This window comes from Myotis yumanensis, unplaced genomic scaffold (genome assembly GCF_028538775.1).
Source record: "Myotis yumanensis isolate MYYU_CA2020_CCGP unplaced genomic scaffold, mMyoYum1.0.hap1 SCAF_8, whole genome shotgun sequence".
Lineage (NCBI taxonomy): Eukaryota > Metazoa > Chordata > Mammalia > Chiroptera > Vespertilionidae > Myotis > Myotis yumanensis.
The window spans coordinates 44,365,250-44,389,069 of NW_027223759.1; the positions used below are offsets into that span (position 1 = coordinate 44,365,250).

The 23,820-nt window shown below is 38.5% G+C and overlaps 1 protein-coding gene across 4 annotated transcripts in view; it reads right to left on the reverse strand.

Annotated features, from left to right (window-relative positions):
* Positions 1-23,820, reverse strand: part of MAP3K20 (mitogen-activated protein kinase kinase kinase 20) — a 143,891-nt gene that overhangs the window by 55,579 nt on the left and 64,492 nt on the right. For all 4 annotated transcript variants that reach the window (XM_070422739.1, XM_070422738.1, XM_070422737.1 and 1 more), the window contains 5 exons: positions 20,508-20,573; positions 16,420-16,448; positions 16,169-16,306; positions 10,397-10,483; positions 4,554-4,628 (listed from right to left, as the gene is read on the reverse strand). In XM_070422739.1, the coding sequence (XP_070278840.1) occupies positions 4,554-4,628; positions 10,397-10,483; positions 16,169-16,306; positions 16,420-16,448; positions 20,508-20,573 (395 nt within the window). The remainder of the gene's footprint in view (positions 1-4,553; positions 4,629-10,396; positions 10,484-16,168; positions 16,307-16,419; positions 16,449-20,507; positions 20,574-23,820) is intronic.

Below are 23,820 nucleotides of genomic sequence, written 5' to 3' on the forward strand. Positions count from 1 at the left end.
TCATGCCTTTTTTCTATCTGTGACCTCCGTTTGGAATAATTTCAGTTTTCCTTCAGGTAAGGAAAGTACTAATTCTCTCTTTGACCTGGGTATGATTAAGGACTCCTACTAGTAAAAGGCAAAAGTTAAGTCCTTTAAAACTCTATGTGATAAAGCAAGCATGTAAACGTTAATAGTAGAGTCTAGGCTAGGGGATAGGTACAGCAGTATTCGCTGTAAAATTCTTTCAACTTTTCTGGATGTTCGAAAATGTGTATAATTTTTTTTTGGAGAAAATCTACTTATAAACTTATCAGAACCAACAAAAATTCCTAAACCACTTGCTCAGAAAATTTCCCCAATTTAAAAGCCATCATAACTTAATTGTTCTCAATATTTATTCCACATTGTAACTAATTTTGGTGCTGGAAAACGCTAGGATACTGGTTAGCAGAAATTGAAAAGGGAGTGGTTAGGTGTATTTCTTTAGCTTACAGTAACTACAGTAGTCTATCTCTTTAGACTGGAGCCAAGGTTGAGAGAAAAGGTTAAACCAAAAATGGAGAAAGATAATAAAAGTATGATGCATATTCTCTCTTCATCATGCCTCATAATTATAGCATTTCTGAATAAATTACAGTTGCGGCAATTAAAACATGCATTTTAATTTAGGAGCACAAAAACAAGAAGGAACAATGTTGAGGTGCTTGCTCTCAGGACTTGAGTGCTTCCTACATTAAGAAAGGCAATTTTCCCGTTTCTCAGGAATATAAAATGGAGAGATTTATTCTGAGTTCTTTTTTTCCCCTGAGTTCTTTTGAGAGAGAGAGAGAGAGAGAGATTAAGAGAGGGCAAAAGTAGCAAAATGTCACTAATATATATCAAGCCTTCTAATAAGCAAAAAAGAAAAATGCTGTAAGTAGGAAATTTGAAAAATATTGTCTTCTTTTGACTTTGTTTCCATTTTAATTTCTACCACTATGTGTAAGGTTACAAAATTTTAATTATTTGTATAGGAACAAATACATAATAAATATAGGATTTTCGTTTTGCATTAAAAAGGCAGAAGAATTAATGAAGTTTTAAGTAATATATTCCTACATAATCATTCTTGCAATAAGGTGAAATTCTTTTGTAACTGGATGACAAGTACCCCTAGAAAAAAATCTTAATTTTATCCATAGAATATACTCTCAGAGAGAAATTATCAAAGTGAACATTTAACCAAACACCAATGCAGACTTTTGTGGTAATGATAGTTTATGAATACTATGACTGCAGAAGACAAGATTTGGGCTAAGGTCTTATGTAAGTTCCTTTGAAGGAACTTAATTTCCTTTCAGGAATTATGCAGGCGTTCCTTACTTAAAAATCACAACGAGGCCCTTTATTAAGCATCCGCACACAGCATTTCTTTAGTTATCTTCATTTCGTAGATAAGGAAAATCAGTCTCAGAGAAGAATCAACCGCCCAGCATCACACAGGAAGCAGGCCACAGCGCCAGGGACCACGCAGGTAAACCTGCAGAATGCTTTACCACATGAGGGTAAAACAGGACTTCCTTTCAAATTCAGGGCTTTAACTGTTACCTTTCTTCTTATTTAGAAATGTCACTTTAGAACTTGAACCAATACCTACCTTCACCTCCTTCTTTTCTTCAATGAAATATTTTGAGCCCCGGGGGTAAGCCACTGGAATGACGGGGCATTAACCTACAACCAGCTTGCTCTTGTACACATTTCCTCCTCCTCATTGCAAAAGAACACATTTTTATAGCTGAATATTTTAATCTATGTGTTAATATTCTAAAGCCCGAGGACTGGAAAAAATATTTTAACCAACTATTGTATGTGCACAGGTCTGGCACCAACTTCTGGTTGGAATGCCATGTACTTCCAGCCAGAGAGCTAAAACAAGCCTGGGGTTGGCTGCTTCAGTCAACCACAAATTGGGCATCTACTTACCCAACTTATGTAAGGTGCTATAGGGAAACACATATTAAAACTAGCTCTATTCCCTTATACATCCTGCAATCAAGTTAGGAAGAAAAAATATTTTTTAAAAAATACAACAGTACAAGGTAAGGCACTAGCTCAGATTGTGGGTTGGGAAAAGAAACACTAATTACAGGCCAGAGTAAACAGGGTAACCAGGGAAGCTTGACGATGAAGTGATGAGGGGAGAAAAGACAAGAAGGGAGAGCATGTTTGGGAATGAAGGTGGAGGCGTGTCCGGAGGAGCTCAGCGATGGAGCCGGGAAGGTGGGCTGCGGCTGGGCGTATAATCGGGTCAAGAACAGGCGTCATGTCTTAGTTTTATCAAAATAAAATGTCATGAATTTAGGAAATAAAAACCGATCAAACTTTCTTTATACTTCACATAGCTAGAACACAAGATTCCTTCGGTCCTAAGGAAGTTCAGCTTAGCACATCTTAAAGGCATGCCAACTTCACGGCACCAACATGGGGACTAATGTTCTTTGCTGATAGGTGTTTATACTACCATTTCATTAATGCACCATAACTGTACATTCTCAGAATTTTAATTAAGGTAGTACAGAGTTTCTGATTAAGAAATTCACAACCTGCTTTGCATACTGAAATATAATTACAATTATAGAGATCTAGTTGCACTAATCTAATTCAATGCAAATAATTTCAGGTGAAATTTCTATTTAAATGTCAGAGAGGAAAATACTGACAGAATTACTGTATATGCCACAATGGATATATAACTGGGAGAAAGAGTATGAAAAGGGTAGTATGATACTATTTCAACAGTACAAAATAACTGTTCTACAGCAAGCTTGCAAGTAGCCACTTATAGTTTCTACTGGATTAGTTACAAAGTGCAGGCCTTCGTCTTAATGCTTAAAAATTTCCATATTCTGAAAACTCTCACTCTAAAAGGATAGAGCTGAAACAGGAATAGGGCTGCCCACTCAAAACCTATGTAACTTTGTCACGGAATACTAATAAAAGCAACAGCTATCCTAAATAAAAATACCAACACAGTTTATACATTTTAAAGGACTCTACTTTTTAAAAGACAAAGGCAGTTTGATGAACAGGAGTAAAAGCAAAGGTGGAGGCTGTTGGTAATGAGAGGAAAGGCAAATGGTCAAGGCGGGGGGGTGGGGGGGGTGGGGGTGGGGGTGGGGGTGGGGGCGGAGAACCGCAGCAAACCCTTCTAAGACAAAGCGCGGGCAGCCCAGCAGCAGGGGCAGGCAGCTCGAAGGGGCCCTGCTGCACTGCTGGCTACGCTGCTGTACCTGATGTTCAGCTGTTCTCACCTGATGGTGCGGAACAATGTGCTGGGAAACTTCACATATGATTCATCGGGAATTCTGAGTTACACTAACACAATCCCCATTCTCCCCAATTATTTACGAGTTATTCCCACTAGAGAAACATGTAGAACAGCCTATATGTTAGCATTCATTCCTCCTGAGGGCCAGACTGGAGCTGGGTTTAAATTAAGGAAGAAATTCCATTCTTAAGTTTTTATTTTTAGATCTCTATTTAAAAGGTCAGGTTGCAATAGTTATATTTCCATGACAAACTGGACACATAGAAAATATAAAATTTTAGTTCCTTTCTTGAGTATAACTCTCTTACTATAGGCAATGTTTAATCTGTGAGACTCTTTATTTTTAACTTCTTATTATGGAAAATTCCAAACATACACAATGATAGAATAATATAATGAACCTCCATATACCTATCACTCAGCTTCAAAAATTATAGCTAATCTTATTTCATTTATACCATCAACCATTTCCTTTCACTTTATTTTGAAGCAAATCCAAGACTAGCCTATCATTTTATCTATAAATATTTCCGTATGTATGTGAGAGTCTTTTAAAATGATCTTTGTAGGGAAAGGAAATGGGCCATTCATGCTTAAATGTGATAACCACATGAAAGCCGAAGTTTGGAATTTCTCCAACTCCATTGTGATTGTCTAAAAAACATCACTGAAACTGGACAGGAAGTAGGTACCAAGGTTCTCTCCAAGGGCTACTTCTGGTCTTTGGTTAAAGGGCAATAGAGTGTAGTGGATAAGAGCAGGGACTCCTGTCAGACTGCCTGGGTTCATGTCCAGCCCCACCACGTATTAGCAGTGAGGCCTTGAGCTCATTACTCTACCTCTGTGTGCCTTGATTCTTCATCTATAAAATGAGGATAATGATGGTGCCTATTTCATAGAGCTATTGTGGGGAATGACTTAATATACATAAAGTATTTGGAACAGTGCCTGACATATAATAAGCACTGTGTGCTAGCCATCTTTAAAACATGAAGGTGCAATAGTTACCATTAAAGATGAAAAAGAAAGGAACAAATTTCCCTTTATTGAGTCAAGAATGTCAGAGTGCTGTAAGAAAGACCCATTTTATTGAGTTTCTAGGGGTCAAGATAAGCAGATGTGAACAAAAAGCCTTCACAGTCAATCTGGGGAACAGCAACCCAGCTTTGCTTTGTAATAGATTTTATTACCCCTCACCCCCCAATTCAAAGCCAAACAAGTGAAATTCCAGAGTTCTGAACAGCAACAGAAAACGTATACATACCTTGGCATCAGCTTCCCAACACTGATGTAACAGTTCAGCAAAACTTCTGGGGCAACTGCTTGGAATGGTTAATCTCTACCATAGAGAGTAAAAGCAAAATAAAACATAAGGATTTGCTCATTAAGGAAAGAAAATACTAACTGAAGGGTCATAAAAGAATTAAGAGCTTGAACAAGGTATTGCATTTAAATCTTCCATTGATTAATATATGACAGGTGAGAGTTTATGTTCATAGTCATAATACCTCATCTCTGAAGACACTTGTACTTTTCCTCTAAAAAATAATCGCAATGGATGGAGAATCAGGTTCAGCACAACAAAGGCTTTAAACAAAACATCAAGTCTAAAAGAAACTACAGAAGGAGAGGGGCAAGTCTGAACTTAAATACAAAATCTAAAACCATAAATCTATTACTGCACTTTTATAGGCAACTGTGAAATACGCAAACAGGCCGGGCAACTCGGAAACCAGTTCCGTTTTGGCAGTAGACGGACAACCGTGAAAACATCTTCACTACAGACAACCACAGAGCCAGTTTTAATGAAGCGCGCGCTCTGCCATTGGTAAATAGGACGTTCTGAATGCACGGTTCATTACGGCTCCGTTTTACTCAAACTCATAAACGGTAAGGACTCGGCACAACAAAGATGACAATGTGAGGATCGGTGCCGTTCTAACGTTCCCCAGCGGTGGTTCTCACAGAACATATGCTCTTGGAGGCTGGGTAGAAATCCATGGGAGCTTTTCTGTTTGTTTTAGAAACTGCTGGGTTGCCCCTGAAGCAGGTCAAGAATGCAAGCCATCCTTCAATATACAGGGAAGTCCTCCTTGATTAAGAATCGCTTATTCCCCGGTGTGGTAGGGACAACCCCGGTCAGGTTGAAAGGGCCCCGGTGTGGTAGGGACGACCCCGGTGAGGTTGAAACGGCCCCCGTGAGGTAGGGACGACCCCGGTGAGGTTGAAACGGCCCCCGTGAGGTAGGGACGGCCCCGGTGAGGTTGAAACGGCCCTGGTGAGGCTCAGACGGCCCTGGTGAGGTTGAGACTACTCCAGTGAGGTTGGGACAAATAAAGGGGACCAGTATGGACTGATGAACAGGGGTAGATACAGAAGCAGAGCAACATTGAACAGAATGTTAAACTACAGTGGGAAGCCTGGGGAGGGTTGGGGGGGGGGATTAAGAGACCAACTGAAGGACTTATATGCATGCATATAAGATTAACCAATGGACACAAGACACGGGGCGGGGGGGGGGGGGGCGGGGGGTAGGGGCCGGGGGAATGTCAAGGGGGGGAAAAAAGGAGACATATGTAATACTCTTTGTAATACTTTAAGAAATAAAAATTATTAAAATATAAAAAATAAATAAATAAATAAAAATACTCAAAGCTAGTAGTTACCCAAGTAAGTCATTGTTAGAAGAAAAAAATGTATGTGTAGGAAATTCTGTATAGGAACATTAACTATAAATAATACTCTTTAAAATTCTATGAAAAAGTTTTAAAAAATGACAATAACCTAGAATCTTAGTTTTATTGCTTCCTAATTACGTGACCTTGAAGAATTTACCTAATCTCATTTGTAAAGAGAAATGTCAGTCGTCTTATTCTAATATTGAAGTGCTGTTTATAACAACTTCATAAGGTTATTGTGCAAATTAAATAAAATCCTAAAACTATTTAGTTAAAAAAAAAAAAAAAAAGAATCGCTTATATTCCTTCAAGCTTCAAATGCCCCGTGTGCATTCATGTCAGGAAAACAAGCAAACAATGAGGTTTACAACTGTCTGAGCCTAGAGTCTAACACCGACTTACAAATAAACACAAAGTATTTTTTGAATAGCTTTTAAGTGCACTGAATGTTCTAAGAACGCAATTACCAAATGAAATAAATCAAGGGCTGGGTGAGTTTTGCACTAACTAAAATTTTTGGGAAATGTCACAGACAACAGTGTTGCTCATGCATGGTACTGGCGTCATTAACCCAACTCTATCTGCATTTGTAGCCGTTGAAGTCTATTTATCCATAGGTGCCAACACCTAAAACTGCTCCATGACCTCACTGTGGTCATGCCTGAACATTCACACATTGCAAGTGCAATACACATTCCATTAATTTCTTCTTTATATTCCATTAGAGCACTATATTGACTTAAAATCTAATGTGTGTAGGTAGGTGGTATTACCTCTGAATTTCATTTAATGGAAGTAGAGGTGGGTGTTAACACACAGTTATAAAAAGAGCACTGGGGGTGCTGGAGTTGAGAACTGCTGTACTAAGAAGTACTGGGAACATTTATATCACAGTATTGTTCGACCAAGAAAGTTTTGCAAATAGGAAACTTAAAACTGAACTGAGTTGGTTGGATTGGGGAGAGGCTATGCGTAAATTAGAAAAATTGTTGCCTTGGCAAGAAAACAGACTATCTATATTTGGAATTACAGATAATCTTAAAATCAAAATAAAACAAAATAAAATTAAAAACCCTCTCCGAGTTGGAGGCTATGCTAAACATCTTTTAACTTCCAGCCTTGTGATTTCATAGACTAGCATACAATGTACTGGTAATAAACTGTAATGTGAACTGGGACCTTTTGATGAAGGTCAAAAGAAAAATCAGGTGTTTACTTTTCTTAAAAATAAGATGGTTGGGGTGGCAACTAATAAAACAGACAGTAATTGCAATTACGCAACTGAATGTGCCTCATGTGTAATGAAAAATAATTTTTCATAAAGGATAACATTTGCAATACAACTTTACCTCAACATTTTTTTCTAAGAACTGAAATGTGAACAGAATGAATATGGATACTGATCATTTCTATTGTCTTTTCTTACTAACAAACTTTTTAGATGCCCTATCTGGGACACTGTACAAGGAGACATAATTATTTTAAATGATCTGACAAGGTCAGTTAAATCTAGACTCAGTCTTTTAAAAAATGTATGTTTTTATTTATTTCAGAGAGGAAGAGAGAGGAAGTGAGATAGAAACATCCATGAGAGAGAATCACTGATGGGCTGCCTCCTGCACGCTCCCTACTGGGGATTGAGCCTGCAACCTGGGCATGTGCCCTGACTGGGAATTGAACCATGACTTCCTGGTTCATAGGTCAACACTCAACCACCGAGCCAAGCTGGCTGGGCCATATCTGTCACATTTAAGATATTTATTATTAATGCTGTCTTCTATAAGGGTTCGTTGCCTTCTATAAGGGTTCGTTGTTTGCTTTGTAAAGTTTAACAGTGCTTTATGTATCTGGTTTTAATAGGATTTAATATTAGGAAAAACTATTGTTTAAAGATTTTATTTCATTATTTCGGGTTTAGAAGCAAAGACCTTCAGATATAATTTTTAGACAGTACTGATCTTCCTATAGATGCAAAAAGCAACCTTAAATGGTGAAACCAAATAAGGTGTACAGTCTTGTTAAGAGTAATGTATCAATGTCCATTTCCAGGTTTTGAGATACTATACCTACGTGTCACCAGTGGGGGAAGCTAGGGGAAGAGTACCCAGAAATTCTTGATATTTTTCAACTTCCTGTGACTCTATCATTTCTTTAGAATAAAATGTTAATACGAAAAGATAACCCTAATATTTGGATATAGGTACATTCTAGGGTGACTAGTTCACATTTTAAATATCTCCCTGGAAATTTAAACATACCATTCTTTATTTAAATGAGGCTTATTTTTAATAAAACACAGCTTTGTCTTCTCAACTCAATAACCCAAGACACCTTTTTCAATGGCAATGGAAACTACATTTATGCTTAATTTTCATATTTTTGACAAATAAATATTGTGCACAGTAAGAACAGACAGATAAATAAATATATTTGTAATGCCCAGTTTTCCTGAAGTTCATTAGAAAATTGAGAAAACTTATTTCACCATATGGGTTTTTTCAACTTACTAGTATATGTGATAACTACAATATGGGAGGTATTTGAGCAGTATCCCTCAGTTATTAGCTGATGGTAAGATCACACCATGGATAAAACAGTAGTCCACTTTAGGGGGTTCCTGGGAATAAGGGGGAGCTGGCCTCCTTGTATACATGTTGAGGAGGTTCTGAAGGTTATGGATGATTCCCAACCCTCAAGTCAACTATCCAAAGGCACCTTCTAAATTCATTTTTCTCTCCAGCTTTAAAATTCCTTGATGGGCACTCCAATGTTTTGCAAGTACTTTAGATTTATACCTATTCTGCCATCCTATAGATGAAATGTTACTTAAAAGATTAATTATTCTCTCCTTATACATATTTTGAGGGTCCGGTTAGCTTTAAAAAGAGTTTATCTTGAAACAAGGTAGAGAGGAAAAAATGATATTGAGTGCTCTGGTCCAAAGTCAACAGAAGGTCAATAATTTTCTTCATTCTCATTTGTAAACCCAGAACCAAATATCTAATCATCTCACTGGCAAAAGAAACAGAACAGAACAAGTGGGTTTTCATATCATGAAAATATCAGTTCTCCTGTATGCAAGGCCTGATTTAATTGCACACCAGGAACTACTCCCACATTTAATTAAAACAGAGCAGTTCCTGTGAAACAATGAGTAAGACACATTCTTGAACGTAACTCCTTTTAATTTTTCTTAAACTGGCAGCACTCTCCCATCAAGTTCAGTTATCACGAACATTTCATCCATTCTCAGTGGCTCAGGAGGACAAATTAATAACTCTGGATTATGTGATCTAAAATATGGAAACCTGGTTTCTCTTAGTCAATAGCAGCTATTTGATTAATCTAGTTTGTCCCTGCACTCACATGGGGAGTAGATCTATCTAATTCTCTTAAAAGTACATTAAAAAGGGACTCTCTCTATCTATATATATTCATCTTTTGCAAAATATTTTATCCTCAGGTTACACTCTTACCCTTTGTAGGGGGCACAGACCAGGTTTGGAAATGAAGAAGTTCTGTGCAATGAAGTTGTTTTGCATTGCAAAGACAACCGCGTGCTTCCATGACATGATCTAAGTTCTCATAATACCCTGACACTGGATGCTTCATCCGTATGCTGAAAATTTCCATGGCTGTGCGTTTCAGTCACAATTTTAAACCTTTCAAAACGTAGTTGCTCTCTTTGATATGAATGTACCATGTTCTCTGATGTAGGCTCATAGGTCCAACTAACTGAAAGCCTCAATTTGTGGGAAGAAGAAAAGCGAGGCTGGGGACACAGCACAAACGGTGTTTACGCCACTGAAGTTCTTTTGAAATGGAAAGGCTCTGCATGAAGAAGCGCACAGTTATGCCACTGCCTCGGCAATTCCAGCGAGGAGCTCATCTTCAATGTAGTGCTCAACGTAGGTGGCAAAACTGTAATTTTTCCCTTTTTTGAAACTATTTTTTCTTCTTTTATTTTTGAAATTCTCATCTAAGCGACAGTTTCTTGTACTATAGTGACTCCTGCTGGGAGAGGTAAGTTGAAGTAGCTGAAGGTCTCTTACAGATATATCAACTCCCAGCCAGTAAAAAAGATGTCCTAAACGCAGGAGATGGAGTTAAACTGTTCCCCTACCTTGGACGCAATGGCTTCTTTCATCACTAAGAACAAACCCCTAGGTTTTACAATTGAGACTGAGAAACTAGTACAGTACTTGTACAATTTTTGATCTACAGCATCACGACGTGAAGCTGCAACAATTAGATGTAAAGGGTCCATTCATGAGGAATAACATCACTTTGACCCTTTGTGTTAGCTCCTACTGCTAATCTTTCCATAAGCGTGAACTTACTTTCAATTTGAAGAAGATGAAAAAGTCTTTTGCAAAACCCCAATACTGTTTTCTGATCTATGTACCTGAATGGAGAATCGTAGTCTTACCTCGTTTTTTTCCACTACAAGCCAAGCTACTTGTAATCCTTCCAAACCTTTAAAGGGGACCTCCCTTGTTAGCATCTCCCAGAGAACCTGGAACAAAAAGAAAATGGAATTTTTATTCTTGTACTTTATATTTTGGCATATTACTGAAACTTTATGTAACACTTAACTGTATCCAATTACCAGACACAACCAATCCCATCTGTAGAAACTTGGGCAAAATGTATATATTCATGCATAGGACTCCTTCCATATATTATATACATTTTTAAAATAAAAAAATTCTGATTTAGAAATTAGAACATCTAGAGCCAGACTTCAATTTTTATGAGAACAATGGGCTTAAGTGATTTAACTTTATCTTGTAAGTGATTAGAATTCTCATGTATACTCATAAATTAGATTTTATATTTTGTTAGTTAAAACTCTTCCCACCTTCAATCTCTGATACATTTCACTATAAAATAAATAATAACTAGGAATTAAAACATTTTTAAAGGTCCAATATGGTCTCATCATAAAAAACAATCAAGCCCCAAATCTAAGTCACTGGCTAAACCACTTATCCCATAATAGTAGGTACTTGCAAAATTGTAACATTTAGATTTTGTATTTTGGAGAAATATCTCAAAATGTGTGCAGTGGTCGGCAAACTGCGGCTCGCAAGCCACATGTGGCTCTTTGGCCCTTTGAGTGTGGCTCTTCCACAAAATACCGACTTCTGCGCATGGGTCACGAAGTTTCAATCGCACTGTACATGTGCGCCCACACGTGGTATTTTGTGGAAGACCCACACTTAAGGGGCCAAAGAGCCGCACGTGGCTCTCGAGCCGCAGTTTGCCGACCACTGGTCTAAGGGATTAATTTTTATCCATAATTTGTTAATACTATATTCTAAAATGTAATAAAAACTTTATGTACATATATAGACTGAGAATGTGTGTGTGTGAGAGAGAGAGAATCAATGTGTGTGTCCGTCTGTCCGCAGCCTTGAGATCAGCATAATTAATAAACTGGCACTGGCGTGCCCAAAGAAAGCAAACTGACTCTGGGAAGGCTGAGAGCAGCCAGTGATTTTGGTTTCATGTTAAACACTAAGTAATGGAGATTTTTTTTTTTTTTTAATATTTTATTGATTTTTTTACAGAGAGGAAGGGAGAGAGACAGAGAGTCAGAAACATCGATGAGAGAGAAACATCGATCAGCTGCCTTCTGCACATCTCCTACTGGGGATGTGACCGCAACCCAGGTACATGCCCTTGACCGGAATCGAACCTGGGACCCTTCAGTCCGCAGGCCGACGCTCTATCCACTGAGCCAAACCGGTTTCGGCAGTAATGGAGATTTTTACACCCAGTTACTTTCTCTATTTATACAAATGAGAATCAAAATTTGAGTCTACCAATACTTTGTGAAGTGCAAAAAGAAAAGTAATTATGATTTTATCAATAATAATCCTAACAAGCACTATCATTGATTGATTGATTATGTTCCAGGCACTGTTAAACCCTTTGTTATCAAGATAACAAGATATGTTATCAAGATTAATATTGACCCACTGGAGAGAGATTATCCTCATTTTATAGATGAGGAAACTAAGGCTTAAAGAAAGTTAAATAAACTTGCCCGAGACACTCAGTTATCAAGTAGCAGAGCTAGAACAGGAACCTGCTGTCTCACCCTGAAGGTCAAACTCTCAACCCCATGTCACTCTACAGAAGGAAAAGCTGAAGCACAGGGAGAAGGTGACATGCCATATTTCAGGGTTGGGGCCATGGCAGAAACACATTCGGCAGTTTTGATTTATATTTCTCTGGTTCTAAAAACAAACAAAATTTCTAAGTAAGAATACAGACTGAAGATATATACTGTACTCCAGCAACTCCTATAAACCTTTAGCTCTACTAGTATGTCCACTATTTCCTCAGTCGATGCTATGTGAGCCATACATGTTATTCGAGCCATAACATTTCCAATGAATTCTGGATGACATGAAGATAATTAGCAGGAAAATCAGGGAAATTGGCAGATGCTGCTCACGCAGGAGAAAAAAAATTCACTGAAGCTTCTTTGGGCTTTTAATCAAATGTGTAAGATACTTCTTTTGAGGAGCTACTGAATAATTCTATTTGAGGAACAGAAGAGATTAGGAAAAGATAAGGGGCATCCTAGAAGGAGACAATTCTAGGGAAGACTGTAAGCAAAGGAAGGACGAGGCAGGTATGCAATCACATCTGACAGTCGGCCTGCACAGGGGAGGGGTGGGGGCATGGAGAGGGCTGAGCAGGAAATGAAGCTCCTTACTTCGGTGCATTTACAGCTCCCCTGGTGTTGGGTTTGGGGAGGGGAAGCGATATGAAGCGCAAGTAAATTAATGGACTTGACATTCCTAAGGAGAATGGGAATCAGGCTCAAATAAATCAAATGCACCAGATCCAAAACGTTCAGATGAGCAGCCTCGTGCCCCCCTGTCGGAGTCCGGCCTGCACACACAATATATTGTGCACGTCCAGACATGAAGACAGACCGGGTTTTGTGAGGGAAAATGCAGAACCAAGAGCTTGGGGAATAACAGCAGAAAAAGATTTATGTCATTCTTGGTTCCAAAGTATGCAGTTGGAAGATGTCCAAGATCCAATAAGATCGTAGTTAATACTTCTCTCAGAGTTCTAACTCTGGGAAAACAAGACAGTTCACTGTCCTCCCTCTCTGTGTCTCTAAAGAGCTAGTCTACTGAGGGAGTCACTTGCTGGAGGTAAACCTATCGGGGATGGCGTCATTAACCGCTCAGTTCTGAAGCCCAAATGAGGTCTGTAGTCTAATTCCAGTATCAGCACATCCCCTGACTTCCTATAATTAACTCACCAGATCCAGGAATGTATCAGAGAGTAGGAGGTCTGAGACAGGACAACAGCTTTTCCTACACTGAACACAATGACATTTGGCACACAAAAAAAGGCAACTTTGTTGAGGAAGTCATCTGGAGGCCTAAAAATATATTCAACTCTGCCTGAAAATATCAGTTATGGGGACGCAGGCCAAACATTGTGACCTTTCACCCTGAACATATTTTCCAACTTGTTTTATATCAAGACGTCCTCCCGTTTAAACTGCTCACAAGGAAATTTTCTATTTTCAGTTTACAGAAGAGAAACTTGGACCAGGGCAGCGTACTTTTCCTGCCTTGGCTTTGACAAATAATGGGAAGCCGTTACCTGAGCTGCCCGCTCTGGAGCAGGGCTCACAGACCAGACCGGCGGTGACGTGCTCTCTCTCAGCCACTATGTTCAAACCTGATTTGGCTGACAGCTTCTCAAAAGGCAATGCTTTCTGCATTGTCATCAGGGAAGCTTTGTTTTCAGAAAGTGCCCGGCCTGTGTTCTCAGAGGCTGCTTCTGCAATGAGGATTGCTCTCCTTGAGTGTGGGAGTCACCTACTAAATACGCCTGGTTTGGTCCTTCAAGAGCCGTCATCAGAAGCGGGTAGAAAAATCTCCTCTCAAATGGAGAGAGAAACAACTGCCTGCCTAGCAAAGTGTACCAGCTTGGAAGGAAGGATCACAAGACCCGTTCCTGGCATTCGCAGCCCATTTATTTTAGGGCTGGTTAGTCTTGCCCTGTGTTAAGGAGCAACAGGATTAGCAAGCTGGGGAGGGCTGGGGACTTTGATAATGTTAGGGGCTACATTCCTACAGCAAGTCTAAAAAAATAAATAAAAAAGAGCAAAAATATATTGGGAACTTGGGGGTGGGTTTCCAAAAAGGACAACTTTTTAAAATGGTCTTATTCATCTGTCTGTGACTGTTGAGTGTGTGGGGCTCAAAGAACAGAACAGAGTTCTAATATATTATGGGATGGATCATTTATGCAAAGAGATGCTCCTTCTGAGAAGTGAGTCCTGGCTACTCACCTAGTTTTGAAAGGACATCGAAGATTCTAAATAACCACATTGCTTTCCTAGCTTGGTGTCACTCTCAAAATTTATACATTGCAAACTTCTGAAACCAACCTGGCCCCTCCCTAACCACTGTCCTCTCCTGCTTTTAGGGAACACCTACATCGAACATGGAATACCTTTTTTTGTTTGGTTGGTTTTTTTGGGTTTTTTTTTTTAATTGATTGTTTAAACACAAAGGCTCTGGAAAGCAGGCCTGGTACTTTTTCTTTCACTAATGGTGTTTACCTAGAACAGCATGTGGGAAGGGGTCAGAATTAAATAAAATCCCAATTTCCATTTATTATTAAATTAGGATATATGCACTTTTCTGAATGGAATTCTGCCTATATAGCTATGGGGTAAGAATAACCAGCACTCTCTTCAATACTGTAAAACAGAAGCTGTTTTAAAACAAACAGATTCACTGAAAAGGCATTTCTGTTTTCACCCGTTAAGAGACCACCCTAACATGAATGTAAAACTGATATTCAGAAACTGATATTCAGAAGCATGTGCTGAAATTAGTTAAATTACTTGACAGAACCATTTATTAAGAATTTGTTAAATCCCGCAAAACAAAACAAAGGTAGGGTCAGTAAACAAGTAGGAAACCTAATTCCTGAAGAGAAATGCCCAGGCCCGACTACTGAAAGGCACTGCACAGTCACTAGAAGGAAAGCTTTTAAACAAACCAAACTGAACATTTGCAGCTTTGGAAAGGTGGTTCACACTGTGTTTAGCATGAGGGGGTCTATGGGTATGAGTGAAAGGGATTTTAAGTGGTACAGGAAGAAATCCTGAGCTCCGCCAACAGAAGTCACCTCTCGGCATCTTTTATGGTTTATGTGTGAAAAGGGATTTGTTTTTCTTGGCTACTGCAACTAAGATTCTACTTCAGCTAAAGGAAAGCAGGCGGGCCCATTTCACACCAAAGTCCCAGCCACTGTAAGCCTTTAGAAGAAGGCAATGTGTGAAGTTTGTTTTCGTAAATGAAATAATACTAAAACCAAAAGCTCACTCTATGCATAACTCATAGTCGTGTCTTTCAGGCGTAAAACTTCTGAGGTCAGGAAATTCCACGGTGTGGGGAGCATTGTAAAAATGAAAGCCCTGCATGAGGACTGTGGGGTGCTAAAATGAGCCTCAAGTCTTAACTCATGTAAATGTGCAAAATAATTTAAAAACTATAATCACCCAACTATGCTGATGCATATTTATATGCATGAGCAAGTGAAAGCAGTGAGAAGTGTGGTCTTTTTTGAGTCACTCTGAACTGTTCTACAACCATGCTGCTCATCTGCCATCGCTCTTGCTCCACAGAGGGGTCTGCAAAGTGTGGCCTGCTGAGGAACGCAGACCGGTGCTAACAATAAAGGGTTTAAAAAAACCCCCAAAACACACGCAAAATGCAATAAAGACTATGAATGGCCCTCAAAGTCTAAAATATTTACTATCTTGTTTTTTTATAGACGAAGTTTGCTGGCTCCTGCTCCACGACAGTGAAGTCCTGTTCCAAACAACCCACTTTACCACTGACTTAGATACTCCACAGTCATGTCGACCCAGGACAGCACTCACCACAGGGTGCCTCAAGCCCACCAGCTTAGGTTCCATCTGAGTTGCCTCTTAGAAGTGGCACTGGTTTCCCCCTCAGCATAGGACAAAATAGCTCAGATGCATAAAAGTGATCAAAGTAAACATTCTAGTAATTACACTGTGCCAGGCATTCCACAAGAAACATCACTGTCTTAACACTGAGTTAAATTGTTGCATCCCACTTCTGTAGTTCGTTTGCTTTTTGTATTTCCTTTAGCAACAAGAAATGAGAAATGAACTCACCACACCATAGGAATACGTGTCACATGTTTCAGAAACAGGAAGACTTTGGATAACTTCTGGAGCCATCCACGGGAAAGTTCCAACCAAGGACATGTGTGTTGTATGGTTATGGAACCGAGAGGCACCAAAATCACAGATCTGAGAAAATAGAAATAAATACCAACTTTCTATTTCATGACTAATAAAAAACACAGTCATAAACAACTACCTCTGAAATTCACAATATTTAAAATTAAAAAAAATAGTCCTACCTTCAATACCCCATCAGCAGCTATAACAACTAAAAAAAAGAAAAGAGATAAATTATGACAAATCATCTACTTTGTTGATTTTATACTGAAAAACCATAAAGTTCTATTTCTATCTTCCATATGGCATCATGATGGGTAAAATTAAAGTGGTTATTGCACTTTGAAAGATTTTGAAAGAAGGAGCTGACATGAAAACAAAATAAAAAAAAAAAGAATTCCATGAGGTACTTAAAAAGGCTTCTAAGACATTTAGTTAAACCAAATGTAGTACTGTCCAGCAAAAAAACAAACAAAAAAATATATAGATTAGTAGTAGTCCGGAGAACCAAAATTTTACTTGGGTTCTGCCGCTAGGCTGCCAACAAGGTATTGAGGAAGTCAGTAGCATTATGGCTTCATGGTATAAATGTTTTTTTTCCTCACAAGTGAAGAGTAATTTTCTTGAAGGCAGGGACGATATGCATTCATTCAGTTATTCATACATTCATTCATTTAACAAATATTTGCTAAGCAAAGCCATATGTTCCATTCTGGAAGAAAAAGGTAAACAACACTATCATTGTCTCTGCTCTTATGGAGCTTACAGTCTAATGGGTGAGATGATAAAAAATACATCTATATATATAAAAGCCCAAGCAACCATTTGGCCATCCAACTGGTAGCTATGATGTGCAATAACCATCAGAGGACAGACGCTTTGACTAGTAGCTATGATGCGCACTGACCACCAGGGGGTAGATGCTCAACACAGGAGCTTCTGAGTTGTGGTGACTTGGCAGCTGTGGTTCTCACCAGAACCAGAGAGGAGGGAGCCTAATTCTGGGGTGCATCACCAGAGAACCACCCTCTCACAATCCGGGACCCCTCAGGGGATGTCAGACTGCCAGTTTCACCCAATCCCCGCAGGCCAGTCTGAGGGACCCCACTGGTGCACGAATCCGTGCACTGGGCCTCTAGTCTATAATAAAGTGGGAGAAATTCCACGCTGAGAGGAGAGATTTCCATGTAACTAACAAGCAGGGATAGCTAACTGTAAGGAGGTCAGAGGAAGCTTCCTGGAAGAAATGATGCGTATGCTAAGACTGGAAGAACAAATTGGGATTAACCAGAGACTAGAGCAGTGATGGCGAACCTTTTGAACTCGGCATGTCAGCATTTTGAAAAACCCTAACTTAACTCTGGTGCCGTGTCACATATAGAAATTTTTTGATATTTGCAACCATAGTAAAACAAAGATTTATATTTTTGATATTTATTTTATATATTTAAATGCCATTTAACAAAGAAAAATCAACCAAAAAAATGAGTTCGCATGTCACCTCTGACACGCGTGTCATAGGTTCGCCATCACTGGGCTAGAGAGCTGGGGGAGAAAAAGTAGTTTTCTAGGCACAAGAAAGAGCCTAACAAAAGGTCAGCAGAGAAAAAGACATGCGATTTTAGAAGACAGGGGCCAGCTCCAGAAGAGCCTCTGAGAGAAACGGAAAGCCAGTGAATGTTTTAGTGAAGGAATGAGTGGTCAAATGTGCAGAGGGGAGAGTATATTGGAGAAAAACAGAACTGGAGGCAAGGAGATCGCTGTGTGTGCCAGGTGTAGTCCAAGAGAGGGATGAGGATGCCTGTAGTGAGGCTGGGGGAAAGGGCAGATGTGGACCAAAGTCCAAAAACATGTAGGAGGCAGAACCAACTGGGCCTGGACAACTGGATCTGGGGGAGAAGGACTCAAGGATGCAATCAGATAAAGGAGGCAATAGAGCTTAATGGTTGAACAGGAGCTCTGGAATCAAGCTGTAACTCCTTTTCATCTAATTCCTGGTTTAGGCAGCTGGTATTGCCACTTCCCGAGAAAGGGAAGGCAGGAATAATTTTTTAGGGGATAGAGAGAAGATGAAAAGATCAATACTTTGCACTAAATACATTTTAGGGTCACATCAAATGTGGCCACATCCAATAAGCAGATAGATATATAGTTTTGAAGTTGGGATCTGTTTGGGAATGTTAATATGCATATGGGGATTTTATAGGAGAGAGAGAATAAAAACATAAAGAAGGAGAGGAGTCCGGCCAGCGTGGCTCAGTGGCTGAGCATCGACCAGGAGGTCATGGTTCAATTCCTGATCAGGGCACATGCCCAGGTTGCAGGTTCAAACCCCAGTGTGGGTCATGCAGGAGGCAGTGATCAATAATTTTCTCCCATCATTGATGTTTCTATCTCTCCCTCTCCCATCCTCTCTGAAATCAATAAAAATATATATATATACTTTTTTAAAGAGGGAGAGGACCAGGACCCTGAAGAACGAACTGTTTTTAGCATTTTTTTTTCTAAGCCATGCAGTGTCTTGAACATGGTAGATGACAGGTACTTACTGGCTGTTACTAATGACCTTGCTAACTGGGGGGTGGGGAGGGATAGTCTTTGCATGATCTAATATATGGAAATAGGCTAAGGGTAAATGTAATACTATATATAAGCTATAAACTATTTCAGATAAAAATGTAAATATTGATAATACTATATTCAGTTATTTTAAAATCCATTTTTAAATATCTAAGATTATAAAAACATGTAATACAGAAAATAAAAGTCTTATTATTCCCTCTTCCAGAAAAAAAAATAGGTCTATATTGTTTCAATGTGTATGTGTTTTCCCATCAAATAACTATACAAATTGTAGTTTTAAGAAATGGGGACATTCTCCATTGTTATTTAGTTTTCATTGTGACAGCATGAAAAAACACACCCATAATTTAATCATTCTCGTCTCATGAGATATTCAGGATATAGAGCTAAAGCAGATTAAAAAGAGAGAAATCAAATAACTTGCTTAGAGAGAAATTCTGAGAACTAAAAATTTTAAAGTCATAAAACTCTAATAGCTCCTCCAAGATTCTAGATTATTTTTAATGACTTCCTGTTAGCCAACTATATATCAAAAGTGTTTAGCGCCTGAAGTTTAGGTCTAAGAAGAGCCAAAGGATAAGTGATAACCTAGAAGAAGGGCAGAACAATGAGCCACAGTAGACTGGCAGGGCCAAGCTGGTGGGACAGCCTGATGAGTGGCAGCTGCCAACAACATCCCTTTCTCCACCCCCAGAACCTCACAGTCCTGGACTAGGAGCAAGGGTAGCTGGTCAATTCCCTTCTCCTCTCCCTCCACGTACCATAACTACCCATTCTAAGGATGGCACTATTAGTATACACCCATTTTAACTGCAGTGATTTAAAATTTTCCTAAAAGTAAATAGTTCTCTTCCTCCTTACTTAGAAGAATCACGTAGAAAGCATGTAAATGATTCAATTAAAGCATGTAATTGAATTGATAGCAAGGTGCTTTTTATAAGTAGCAAACTCTGATGTCTACTTCAGCTAGTGCTGGCTAGCCACATAATCCCACTGCCTTTTTCCATTAACTTTCAAGTGACGTGATGGAAGAAGCATTCTGTTCCACTCCTACTTGAAGGTAACTTACGTCTGACCCTGCAAGTCATTTTAAAATGCTCTTTCTCCATATTACAGAACCATACATAAACTTTAGAAAGCTCTGAAGGAGAGAAGAAAGAAAGAGTAAGGCTTTAATTTCTAAACTCCTAACTGTGCTGATCACTTTTGGGCACTACTCCAGGTAACATGACTGCCATAAAAGATTTACACCAAATAATTCAGAAGCAACAAGGACAAAACTCAAAACCACTAGTACAGAGAACCGTCTAAAAATAGGAGACTAGAAATACACGACTTTGAGCTTTGATTCAGCAATAGCTCTTTCAGAAAACGATTCTAAAAAAATAATTAAGGATGTGTTGAAAAATTTTGATGAAAAGTATTAAGCTCAACATTTTTTGTCATAGAAAAAAATGTAAACAACCCACATATCTACTAGAACATTGCACTATTCATACAGTGAGATACTATGTAGCCTCTTCAAATAACATGGAGAAGCTTGCTATTTATTAAGAGTGGAAAGATTTTCATGGTATCAGTGGTTAGTCAAAGCAGCAGGTTGCAAAAGACATGAAAAGCATGATGCTTATTTCTATACATAAGTGCATGTATTTTGAAATAAAATAGGTAAAATAAAAACATTTACCGTTTCTTGATTTGAGATCTCTGTGAATCACCTTGACAGGAGCTTCCATATGTAAATAGTGCATTCCTTTTTATGCAGAGGGAAGAAAGGCCCATTAATACTGGTTTTCAACTCTGTATCAATATTACCTTTCTATTTTAAACATCAGCAGTAACATTCACATTTTGCAAAGGATTCAATAAAATAGAGGGAAGACGTTTCTACATGAGGCCTGATAAAATAGAGACAAGATGTGTCTACGTAAGAAAAATTCATATACTAAGGAAGATGTATGTGCTTTGATCTCTTGGAAGTTGGAATTTGATTGTGGGTAAAGCTAGCTTCTTACAATACCTAATAAGGACACCTTATTTTCTGTAGTCTGCACGAAAATAGCACAGTTACAACTGGAAGAATTGTTCCAATGACTAAGGTATTCCACTACCACTGCCTTCTAAATCGGTAAGTTCTGACCGAGGTGTTCTGTTTTCGTTTGGATGTCTCCAGTCACCCAGTTAGTTGCAGCTTGGCTTATTTTCCCAGTGCTCATTCCAGTGAGACCCTGGGAGGGGAGGTGGGGCTGTGTGTGTGTGTGTGTGTGTGTGTGTGTGTGTGTGTGTGTGAGAGAGAGAGAGAGAGAGAGAGAGAGAGAGAGAGAGAGGGAACTGGCTAGATACCTTAGCTGTGATTGCTAAAGGATTTTATGATCCTCAGATAGAAAAAAATATATAGTAGTTACAAAATATTTTATCCTTCTTACAAGAATAAATCTTTGAGATAATCTATATTTATAGGCACTCCAAATTTTTCTTCAACATGTTTAGAATATAAATCAAGTTACTTCAGTAAATTGGATCTACAGAAATTAAATAGAGTTTTATTATTTTGAATAAAAATTACTTACCCCTTTAGTAGTATTTGACTTTTTTTTTGTACTTATGTATTGTCTACCCCATTAGAATAAAGATAAAGAACATTTTCTACAGAAAATTTCCCCTCCTTTTATTTCTCACTCTGTCTTTTCTAAGTAATAGAAGAAATAGCCCCTCCCCTTTCCAAATCAGACAGGCTCCTTTTTGAAATAAATTATCCCTTAAACATAATAGGTTTTGGTTCTTTTTTAAGTACACAGAGAAGTTCAATTTTATAAAGGTTAATTGTAAAAATAATCTATCATATTTCTACTAATCTGATTATTACATATTGAAGAATTATGAAAGAACAAAGAATATAAGAGAATTTAAACTCCTGCCATATAAAGATATTCCTGAAAAGAGTCAACTTAACAAAAAAATATTACTAATTTAAATGATGCTAAACACAATGTAATTGGAATAAAGGAAATCTAATAAGAAGTTCTGCATACTACAAGCTGTGAAAATTCAATAGCTACAACTTGGGTAACTTTTAGTAATTTTTGTGACTGCATTTCATAGTTCTCTCTCTCTTACTTTAAGAATCAAATTCCTGAATTACTGTTTTCAGGTAGAACTGGTTTAATTACTATTAGAAATAGAGCTAAACAGTTTCTACACTTGTGACAAGTAAGGATTTCAAAAACAACACTCAAGTACAAAAGCTTTAAATATTGGCACTCTTCTCCTCATGGCAGATATTATGAAAAGAAGTAGCATAACTTATTGTGTATAATACACAGCACACACTTACAGAATATTTAGTGTTCATAAACATGGTAGTAATCACAATCATATAAAATTCTATTTAATTTGTTTTTAAAGTGCCATCTGTAATTCTGCCTTATTTTTATTGTAAACAATTAAGAAGGCTGAAAATACCTTCATCGGTTTTTAAGATCCAGGGTTTCCTAAAAAAGATTTGACTGGTGTCATTTGGGAGAGATTTGGAATCAATGATGACCATTTTGAGTCTGGATGCAGGTTTATCTGCTTTAATCGTTCCTCTTACACAATGCTCATTGTCTTGCAAAAGTTTCAGATATACTTGCTGGCTTGCCCTCCTCCACTCCTCTCTCCACCCCTCTTTCCACCCCAAAAGAAGAGAATCTTTTTGGTTTGGAGAGGCATTCTCTCTGTAGTGATGCTGCAGTGCCTATGTCAAAATGCATGAACCAACTCTTCCTTAAAATGAATTATTCCTTCTTTGATTTCTCAGCATCTTGTTACTATAGTGCCTTTAATCTTGGTCAAATTGAAATTTGACAAGCTGAATTTGTAACAGAATAAATGAAAATCAAGCCTTCCTATTTAATCTCCAACTTCTACATATAGCTTTATCGGAGAGCTTTGAAGTCATTCCAATAGCACTAACGTCTTCTTCCTTTTATAGCCCATCTTAAATAGGAAGTATGACTTGTAACTGTAAACAAACAAGTATCTTCTCTGCCTCACTCTACTGAGCGTTGGCCAAGCACATTAGAACTCGCCTTTTGCATCAATTCACCGGCCACAAAAACGTGATCTTATTACTTTGTAGTTTTGGACACTGTCCCATGATCCACTCCTGTTCTCTACATCCCTGTTCTTTGCCTTCGGTTCCAGTTTGCTCCTTAGTCCTGTTTCTTCTCCTCCTTGTCCCCCTGACATAGAGTGCCAGCGGTCTTGAGAAACCCCAGGAATGACAGGTCATCTGGAGCCGAGGGACCACCCCTCAGACAGGGACTATGCAGGGGAAGGGGCCAGGAGGAACGAGGTTTACAGGCTGGGGGCCAAGCAAGCTTAAATAGAGTGTGCGCAGCAGGAACCAGAGTGACTGATGTCAGCTGGTTTATTGGCTGTCTGTCCATCCTAAGTGCCATTAAGTAATAATATAGGTGTTATAGGCTGAGCTTACCCCTAAATGCAAATGTCTGTAAGGTGAAGTGCTTTAAGTCAAGGACTGCTTGTATATGTACTTACATTCATGTCAGTGTATTTCCACGGTGCTTCAGGCAGTTCCCAGTAATAAATAACCCTGCTTACAAACAGGCAGTCCCTGTGTACTACTGACATGCAGAGAAGTGACTGTGATGTTACATGAAAATGTCTTGAAGAATGTGAAATTTTAAGGCTGATCTGAGATGCCTGATGCATGAATACACAATTAAGTTAATTAACACAGCCAAAGTCTTAAGTACACCATCCTAAACAAAAAGCTTACTGTTACCATAATATAATGAAATATCATTTAGCAGCAGCATTTAGCATGAAACTTAAAATTTTTTTTCACTTTCTTTATTTGAAGAATTTGGCAGGTGGTGATGAAACTTAAAACAGACAAGATATTTCCCCAAAGGAAAGACTATTATTACTTTTGGAAGTCACTGTATGACTTCCCAGCTTATAGAATCTGGAGTAACAAAACTCAAAGGAGTTAA